A 10,022-nucleotide genomic window follows, 5' to 3' on the forward strand; every position below is an offset into this window, starting at 1 on the left:
TCATTGGCTCAACTCCAGTCAGAGCTCATACTGTTCACATAGCTTTCTAGAAGTGTGCTTTAAAGTGCTACTGAGAATGTAAACATTTAAAAATGCATTTATAAGCAGCCATCAAACACTTGTGTCAAACAATGTGTTTAGTTCAACCCAGCAGCCCACATGCTTCAGGTTAACACACAGTAACACGAGCACTGAAATATAAAGTGTGATCTGCTTTGCACATGATTTCATGGTTTGGAGCTCAGTCCTGTGGATGATGAGGGTTTGATGTCTGTATCGGAGTGTCAGAGATGTTTGAGGAACTCTTCATGAACAGGTTGTTTCCCGCTGCAGGAGTTAGATGTGGGCTCGAGGAAGGGCAGGATGTGGCTCCCTCCACAGGTTCTTTAATAAAGTAAGATGAAGCCAAAATAAAATAAGCCAGACTGTAATGTCATTGTCATATTGTTTTACATTTGTAATGCATTAGTCATAAACGTCCTCTATCAGAGCAGTATACTTTAGCAAAATTCTGGAACACACCCTTCAAGGCATTTCCTCAGTTTCTGTATCTGTACTTTGAGCTGTAGGAAAGGTGCTTTATAAATGTAACTACATTATTATTATTATTACTGTAATTATTATTATTATTATTATTGGACAAAGTGATTGAATGTAAACCAGTAATTGTCCACAATAAAAAACTGACTAATTTCCCTCACTATGCATTAGATTCGACATAAGTAAATAAATAAACAAACAAAACTGTAATTATGGTTTTTTGATGCATGTGCAACTTAAAGCATGAGCAATTGTTATTGATGTAATAAGTTTAATAACAGTCTCATCTATGCACTTCTAAAAACCCTTGTAATATAAAAAAAATAATAATAACCCCATCCGAAAGTTTGGGAACCCTTGGTTCTTAATACTGTGTGTGGTTAGGATGATCCACAACTGTTTTGTTGTTGTTGTTGTTGTTTTTTTTTTGTTTTTTTTGTGATGGTTGTCCTGCAAGATTCCTCCATCCTCCATGTCATGCAGATTCTTCAGTTTTCCAGCATCTTTACATATTTGAACCCTTTCCAGCAGTGACTGTATGATTTGAGATACATATTTTCAGACTGAGGACAACTGAGGGACTCAAACACAACTATTAAAAAAGGTTCAAACATTCACTGATGCTCCAGAAGGAAACAAGATGCACGAAGAGCATGAAGATGAAGATGTCAAAATTTTTCTTATTTTGCTGAATTTTTTTTTATTTTTTACCATCACTTTTTTGTCTTGTGTGGGCTATATATAAACATATTTTATGTTAAATATCTTACAACAGTACTAAATAAAAAATAAAAAATAACATGCATTTAGTATGATCTCTCTTCTTTTGTGGAAACTATTCACATTTTCACAGATTCTGCAAGAGGTTCCCTAACTTCCCCAATCCCTAATCCTAAACCTAACCATAAAATAAGTGCATGTATTTTATTAATATTACTCAGTACTTAAATGTATAATTACAAGTACACCTTTAAAAAAAAAAAAAGAATATATATATGTATTTTTACAGAACACTGACTCCTGACACGCGGAAACTATTCACTCTCTCCCACTAACACTCTGACTGCTGATGACTTTGGATGTCCACATTCATCTGGCTAATTTTTTTCACTACACATATTTTATTTATGTTTTAGCCTACACCAAGTCCATTGAAAACAGAGCTTTTCTGAAGACACTCTCCCAAGTGTATAAAATTGAAAATGCAGCTTTCACATTGTAGTGTGGACTATGAAAACGAAGGTATTTAAGCGATGATGCACACTGTACTCACACAGGGCCATAGCTGGGTTTTCGGGGCCCCAGTGCATGTTGTACCACTGGGTCCTGTTTAAAATGAATTAATTTGTATGTTTGTTGTATTTCGAACACAAGACAAACAGAGTGTCAGGGCAAAACCCTTTGTTAACTTGATTGTAATGTCTGCTTTTTGCTGGTTATTCTTAAAGTAAAACTATATAATATATAACTTCTGTCCACAAATAATGTACTAATCAATATTTCAGAGCTTTGCATAAAAGCAGACTGGATGGTTATTGACTGGCTACAACAGCTGCACAGTTGTTCTCATGTAATTGAGCTAACAGGTGTAAAACCTAAACATTACACAGTGTTACCTGAGCTTGTTTGTTTTGTGCTGACCCTAATCAACCCCTTCTAGATCTGAGATGAGTGACATAAAGAACCATCCTAAAAATGCGCTGTCGAGTGTTCTCTGCTGAAGATATCCATTTCATCAGAAATAGCTGTGGATTCATTGTGATTTAGAAAATTAGAACATTTCATTGGCCTTGGGAAACTTCTCTTGTTGGCTGTCTGTTCAGCTGATAACATGCAACACTGATGAAGAAATGGACTTCCTTTCCCTTTTAAACTTCTAAATTACCCCACAAACTTAAAAATAAACAAACCTTCAACTGAGACGTAAAGTTCACACTAAATGTTGAATAACCTAAGATGTGTCTTACGTTTCATTGCAAGTTTAGTTTATTATATTCCAAGTTTTAAATGTATTTCATTCCATTAATCTGAATTTTAATGTTTACCTTTTGTGTGTGTATATATATATATATATATATATATATATATATATATATATATATATATATATATATATATATATATATACATATATATATATATACATACATACATACATACATACATATATATATATATATATATATATATATATATATATAATATATAATATATAGAGTAGACAAATATATAGAAAATATATAGATTATATATACATATATATATATATATATATATATATATATATATATATATATATATATATATATATATATATATATATATATATATATACATATATATATATATATATAAATAATTAAAATAGACGACATCGCGCTACGCGTCACTTCCGCTCGCTGGGCCGCACGGTGTTTCGTCACGTCCGGTGGTCTCGAGCTCAGAGAAGATGGCGGCTGTAGGAGTGAGCACTGATGGAGGCGTCGCGCCGCTGGATCCGGACTCTGCGTCTCCAGCGCCGGAGCAGACGCTCCAGAACAACGCGCTGCTGGGACTCCCGATCGTGGCGATCGAGAACATCCTCAACTTCCTGTCCTACGACGAGATCAGTCTGCTGCGACTGGTGAGAAACCACGAGCCCCACACAGCTGTCTGCGAGCGACGGTTACTCGAGGAGTTAGTCCTGACTGAACGCGTTCAAACCGTCGAAACACGGGCAGCTCACTCGGTGTCGAGTGCTGTCTCGGGTTTAGACACACCCCGTGTGAGTCACTGCAGAGCCCGAACACTAGCTAGTGTGTGAAATACAGCAGAGCTCGAACACTAGTTAGTGTGTGAAATACAGCAGAGCTCGAGCACTAGCTAGTGTGTGAAATACAGCAGAGCTTGAGCACTAGCTAGTGTGTGAAATACAGCAGAGCTCGAACACTAGCTAGTGTGTGAAATACAGCAGAGCTCGAACACTAGCTAGTGTGTGAAATACAGCAGAGCTCGATCACTAGCGAGTGTGTGACATACAGCAGTGTTTCCTAATCCAGGTGATCCTCGTCGTTCCTGTTGCTCTGTTTGTTCTCAGAGTGTTTATGTCCGGTTGAGTATTTCATGATCTACTAATAAATAATAATGTCAGAATTGTGAGATTTCTTTTTTAAACCTATACATTAACCTTATTTGTCTTTTGACAAAAACAAGCAACAACAGAAAGAAATTGAGAGATGCAGAGTTGCGGTTACAGTAGATGTAGTCCTCCTGCTGATGTGTGTATCTGATCCACGACCTGGACCAATCACAGAAGAGATCTCCTCATTCAGGATATTCCCAGAGGAATTCAGCGAGGAGTTCACATTCAACACACGAGTGTCATTCGAGAACACATCATGAGATTCACGGTGGAAATGAAAGATGCACATGTTTCCACCATGTCTTAATTACAGAGGGTACACCTGTCTCTGTTTATGATGTAACCCCCCCACGGTCAGGCCGAGCTCATCCGTCAGATCTGATCCTCTCTGTGTTGCAGGTGTGTAAGCGCATGGATGTGATCTGCCAGCGTGTGCTGAACCAAGGCTTCCTGAGAGTGGAGCGCTATCACAGTCTGTGCCAGAAACAGGTGAAGGCCCAGCTGCCCAGGTGAGACGGATAACTGTGATGCTTACTGAACCGCTGGACACTCACGCTCAGAAGAGAGGTTCAGGTGTCTGGTAACGTGTGTTGTGATGTCCTCAGGCGGGAGTCGGAGCGCAGGAATCACTCGTTAGCGCGGCACGCAGACATCCTGGCGGCGGTGGAGACGCGTCTGTCACTGCTCAACATGACCTTCATGAAATACGTGGACTCAAACCTCTGCTGCTTCATTCCTGGAAAGGTACACGTGCATGTCTTCTAGAGAGTGTCAGGTGATCACATTCTGATATTCTCTACAATAGGGATGTCAATGTTTAATCGACGATCGATTCATTGTCTATGAGAGATTGATCGATTGAGGATTATTAATTTGTGGCAACTGTCCATGGTTCGTTAATTTTGTTCCCTAAATAATTCATGATTTAACTGAAATAAGGGAACAAATTTAATAAATCAAACGTATCCAAACACATACATTATTACACACATAAAATCGTTCAATACATTTTTCACATTCCAGGACTTTAAAGATTTCTTCCACCTTTTTAAAATAGAAACACCTGCTATAAAACACATTGCTCATTCAGTTCATTCCCATACCTCAACCTCAAGGTGTCCCTTTACCAGACGTTTAAAATCTATTATGCTAATTAATGACCGTGCTAAGAGATTCCATGAGTTCATTGTCCTATATACTACTGTACATTGAAGAACATTAGTTTTGACATTGGAGAGTAAAAAATGCATTACATTTTTACCCAGAGGATAGTATTTGCATATATAATACATATTTAGTTATGCACTAAATTGATGTGTTTTCACTGCAAACACAAAAATGCTCAAACAGCATCACCAATTTAAAAGGAAAGAAAGAAAAGGTGAAATGATCAAGAAAACCATCCTGCGATATCCTGCCATCAGCTGAACTGATCCAGATGAAAGTTAGCAGTTAGCATGAAATAACAATCCAGGTCTTAAAGAACCAAGTATTCCCAGTCACTCTTTCATCCAAGTATTTATATTGGGTAAGAGAACTGGTACCCCAGTCTCCAGTGTAAGATCTGTGCCTTTAATTGAGGATTGTAGGAGCAAATATGTCAAAAAGAGCAGTGAAGGGTCATCTGTTCATATCTTCAGTAACCTAACAGTAATTCAAGTAATAAAGATTACTGTAGTCTTGTATGGTGTGTCATAGTTAAAAAACAAAATAATACAAATCTTTGAGGAAATGCAAGAGATCAGAAGGGATGAAGCAGAGATGAATATAAAGCATGGCATCTGCAGCGGTGAAGGCTAATCACGAGCATCTGTCTTTGTGTGACAGAAGAACACTGTTGGTGCCATCGGGTTTAGATTAGAAACCAAAACCCTTAAATATATCTTTATCTTACCGTGTTTCCATTTGCCATCTCACAAAATAATACATTTTCTGTCAAATACTGCAACCCTACAAAAACACACAGCAAAGCCTAAAGGCTTTTTTCAATTACTTTAAAAGTTACAAAACATTCCCATGATTAAGTCTAATTAATTTAGTTTAATTTGCATTGTTTTCGTGGATATTACTGATTGCATTCTGACTGTCACAATAAAGTCTGAAAAGTCACATTATTTCCCTACGGAGATGGCTGAAGTACATAGAGACGTGAAGTGTGTTTCAGCAGATTGTGTAGCGGCTCCAGCTCTAGATCGTGTTCATCACTCCCTGGATGTGCACGACCACAGTCCAACACTGTTCCCCAAACCTCGGAGTGAAGCGTGCTAGAAACTGAGAGATGCCGTTCCTGTTTGATGAGCAAGAACTAGTTAAAATTAAATGAAGTCTGCTCTAGTCGTGACATTGCAGGGTCGTTCACAACACATCACTCTCGTGTGTTTCTGGGAAATGTCCAATGGTTATTTTTCCAGAAAGGCTGTGAATTAATCAGGCTGTTTTAAGAAACAGAATTAGTTGGTGACAGCACCGTGCCTCTCATGCTTTTGACACGTGCACGATGCAGACTCATGCATTTTAGATCATTGTTATTTTTTTTTATAAGGGTATTTCATCTTGAGAGGGAGATATATGTAATAAAAGCACGTCGTGTTATCTGTTTATCTTGTTTTGTCCCTTCTCAGTGAAAGGCCCGAGAGGTTTGACAGTGTCGTTGTGTGCCTCCTGCAGGTGATCGATGAGATTTACCGTGTTCTGCGGTATGTGAACTCCACACGAGCGCCACAGAGAGCTCACGAGGTGCTGCAGGAGCTGCGGGACATCTCCTCCATGGCCATGGAGTACTTCGACGAGAAGATCGTCCCCATCCTGAAGAAGAGGCTTCCCGGCGCGGATCTCTCCGGACGACTGATCGGATCTGCTCCGGGTAATTTCTCATGTTTCTTATGATGTTGTGTCTGCAGTTAAAGGGGTCGTGGACTTTTATTATTTGGTACTGTTCTCTGAGGCCCACATATAATGCTAACATACTAGCAATACGTTCTTCAAGCCACAGATGTGGAGTAGGGATGCTCATTTCGATTAATTTTCCCAACCGACAACCGCCGCTCGTTAATCGATTATTAACCGTTAACTGATAAGAGTATAATATTGAATTGGCATTAAATAAAAAAAAAATTGACGCGTATCTGTGACCCTTTAAAAAAATACAAACAATTTTTTTTTTTTCATCAAAGGGTTTATTTTAACGTGCAAAGTGCAAACAGCAGCATACAGAACAGATCAACAACAGAATCTGGATTCAGTTTAAATTTCCACGCACCTGCAGCATTTCTGACAGTGAGAGAAAAATAGAATAAAATAATACAAATTAAATACAAAATAGGCCTACACTAAATATATATATATTTAACTTAATTAACAAATTAAGTTGACAAAAAGAAAACACTGAATCCGTTTGAACGAAGCTTTCAAACCGGATTTTTTTCCCGTTAGATTAAGATTTTTCGTTAAATAAAAATAGCAGCCCTACCTCAAAACCTTGTCTAATTTTTATGTAAAAAAGCAACATATCAACGTGATGTGGGGTCAGTCTGGAGCGCAACCTGTTGACAGTTAGACCCGCGGCAGAAAACACCCTCTCCGATGGGACAGATGTTTCGGGAATACACAGGTAACGTCTCGCTAGAGTGGCCAGCTTCGGGAAGCGCCTTTCATTTGCTTTCCACCAGTCAAGAGGATTAATATCCAGAGAAGGAGGATCGTCTCTCATGTAGATGTCAACATCTGCTTCTGGATAATCAGTGCATTATCTCCTCAGATCGCCGTGCATCGCATCATCTACTTGATAAAATGGAGGGCAGAGTTTGTTGCCCTTCATCACTCGAAGCTTGTGGGTGTTTGCTTCGTAAATGGTACTGCATCGTACTTGTGCTACTGCTGTATTTTAATACGGCGCCGCATAATTTACAGGTAACTTCGTCGCCCTTTCTGTTAAAATAATCCCACACAGTGCTCCTTTTCGCTCGCTTCATTTTGCTTCCCTTGCTCAGAAAAAAAAAAAAAAATCTGCAGGCATGTGTCACGGGTGTGGTTGAGTGAGTAAATAAATAAGCTATATAGTAGCCTAGGCTATTCTATTTTCTAAACCATGCAGCAAACTAAACAAAAATAACCTAAAAAAAAAAACGTTTAAACCGTTTAACTGATAGTATTAATCGGTCAAAATATTTACTTTCGGTTAACGGTTAAACGGTCAATATGAGCATCCCTAATGTGGAGGATTGTAGACTGGGAACTAAACACTCACTGCTATGATTGGCTAAAAGTCTCGCTGTATCGTCTTTCAGTTTCAAGATTTCTGAACATCTCGTGTCAAATTGTGCCTCGTTTGTAAATGAATCCATGGTAAAATTAAGTGAACAAAGCACTACATGCCTGACTGGGTGGGCGGGGCTAAACATGCAGTGATGAGGAATCGGTGGGCGGGGCTAAACATGCAGTGATGAGGAATTGGTGGGCGGGGCTAAACAGGCTATGATGAGGAATTGGTGGGCGGGGCTAAACAGACAATGATTAGGAATCGGTGGGCGGGGCTAAACAGGCAGTGATGTGGAATCGGTGGGCGGGGCTAAACAGGCAGTGATGTGGAATCGGTGGGCGGGGCTAAACAGGCAATGATGTGGAATCGGTGGGCGGGGCTAAACAGTCAGTGATGTAGAAGCAGGCCTTGATCATCTCCTGCAGAGGCGGTGTTTATCCACACTATAACATCATCAGTGGAACACTCCACAAACTGTCTGCCTTCAATATAAGCTGTTTTTAGATTAACAAGAACGCTTTGAGTTCTGAAACCAACAGAATGTTTTTATAGTAAAAATAACTCTTATATGCCAGATGATCAAGGGACGTTTGGTTTCTCAGTTCATGACCCCTTTATGCATAAAGCATGAAGTTCATGTCTTTGACTCTCCATTCCATTGTCTTTCCTCTGGATTAAAGTTTTGAATCTCGTCCCTCTCGCAGTGGCCGGTCCCTCTTCCTCTCTCACCACCATGTCCCTGCTGGCCAAGAACACTCCGTCTCGCTCGGAGATGACGAAGGTGCAGCAGCAGGTGAAGGTGAACGGCGCGTCGATGACGGCGCTGCGGCGCGAGATGCAGGAGGTGCGTGTGAAGCAGCTGGAGCAGCAGAAGCAGCTGCAGGATCAGGAGCAGAAGCTGCTGGAGCAGTCTCAGGTGATGGGCGAGCAGAACGCCCGTCTGGCCGAGCTGGAGCACAAGCTCAGGGAACTGATGGACAGCGCCGTGGCCTCCAGCTCGTCCGAGGGCCTGTGTCTCAAACGGCCCCGCACCTGCCCAGACCTCCCGCGTCACTCCAAACGCCTGCGCAGCAAGAAATAGACGGACGTTTCTCTCTACCTTTTAAGTTTCTTTTGCTTCCTTAAAGCTATATCATTTTTTCCACTTATGTCAAACTATGACGTGATAATCACGCGGAGGAAAATCATAAGGAGAGGGGAATCTCACTGTTTTATCATTTGTCATCGGCACGTCCCTCATATCAGACATGTATTAATATACACTAATATGCTTGAGCCCGTCGCTTGACTTCTGTTTCTAAAGCTTGGCATCTGCCTTGAGCAACGTCTGTCTTTGTGTTTACCCGACCTTCATGCCAATGAGCTCGAGGAAACGATGCGAGAAGCTTTAGTCAATCATCTGCGAGGACGAGGAAGACATGAACACAGCTGATGTGGCACGCCGCAGTAGTTTCGACCATTAGGTTCAACTGTGTACAAAGTTTTCAAGTTAAGACTCAGACCCCTTCTTGAAATGGAGAACACGAGGTGTTGGTATACATGATGTAAATGGTAAATATCAGCTTTGTTCTGTTCTAAGAGATGTGCCTGGTACGGGTACGAGTAAGTGTTGCAGACGTCTGCAGCTGTAGCACACATGATATTATAGTTTGTCTGAAGATCGTCCGTCACTGAGGATAGTGTCTGTAGGTGTATCATTTACTGCAAATAGATCTGTGTCAGTGCAATAAAAATTGTGGAAAGCCTTGTTACTAGGAAAATAAATGATTGACGTTCAGCTTGGTTTTTGCCTGTGAGGCACGTTTTGAGTCATTTGAGACTGATGTTATTGTCATTCTGTGCACAGTTACGTAGGAAAGGGTACATCTGCTTCTGAAGAACAGCATCACCTTTCCTTCATAACCAGAGAGATGCGGATGAACCCTAACGCTGAACAGACTTTGAGCAAGCAACAGGTGAGGGGGACAATTACTTGTGACAGGTGACCAGTCCCATAGTTAATGTACTGTCAATACTTTTAGTGCTTGTGATTACAAACATGCTGACTTTAATGTGTTAAAGTGACCTTTTGGTCTTTCAAACAGTAAAAAAACAAAAAAACAC

General features: G+C 40.2%; 1 protein-coding gene across 1 annotated transcript; it reads left to right on the plus strand.

Annotated features, from left to right (window-relative positions):
• Window positions 1-2,957: 2,957 nt before the first annotated feature.
• LOC113057443 (F-box only protein 28-like) lies at window positions 2,958-9,701 on the plus strand. Its single transcript, XM_026224871.1, has 5 exons — window positions 2,958-3,163; window positions 4,061-4,170; window positions 4,267-4,405; window positions 6,329-6,524; window positions 8,624-9,701. The coding sequence occupies exons 1-5, from the start codon at window positions 2,990-2,992 to the stop codon at window positions 8,998-9,000; spliced, it is 996 nt and encodes a 331-aa protein (XP_026080656.1). The 5' UTR covers window positions 2,958-2,989; the 3' UTR covers window positions 9,001-9,701.
• Window positions 9,702-10,022: the final 321 nt, after the last annotated feature.

The sequence above is a fragment of the Carassius auratus genome, chromosome 38 (genome assembly GCF_003368295.1).
Source record: "Carassius auratus strain Wakin chromosome 38, ASM336829v1, whole genome shotgun sequence".
Lineage (NCBI taxonomy): Eukaryota > Metazoa > Chordata > Actinopteri > Cypriniformes > Cyprinidae > Carassius > Carassius auratus.

Excerpts from the sequence above, each read along its gene's own strand:
- LOC113057443 (XM_026224871.1), top strand. The coding sequence starts at position 2,990 with ATGGCGGCTGTAGGAGTGAGCACTGATGGAGGCGTCGCGCCGCTGGAT. Across the intron at positions 3,164-4,060 it reads AGATCAGTCTGCTGCGACTG|GTGTGTAAGCGCATGGATGT; the intron begins GTGAGAAACCAC and ends TCTGTGTTGCAG. Across the intron at positions 4,171-4,266 it reads GTGAAGGCCCAGCTGCCCAG|GCGGGAGTCGGAGCGCAGGA; the intron begins GTGAGACGGATA and ends TGATGTCCTCAG.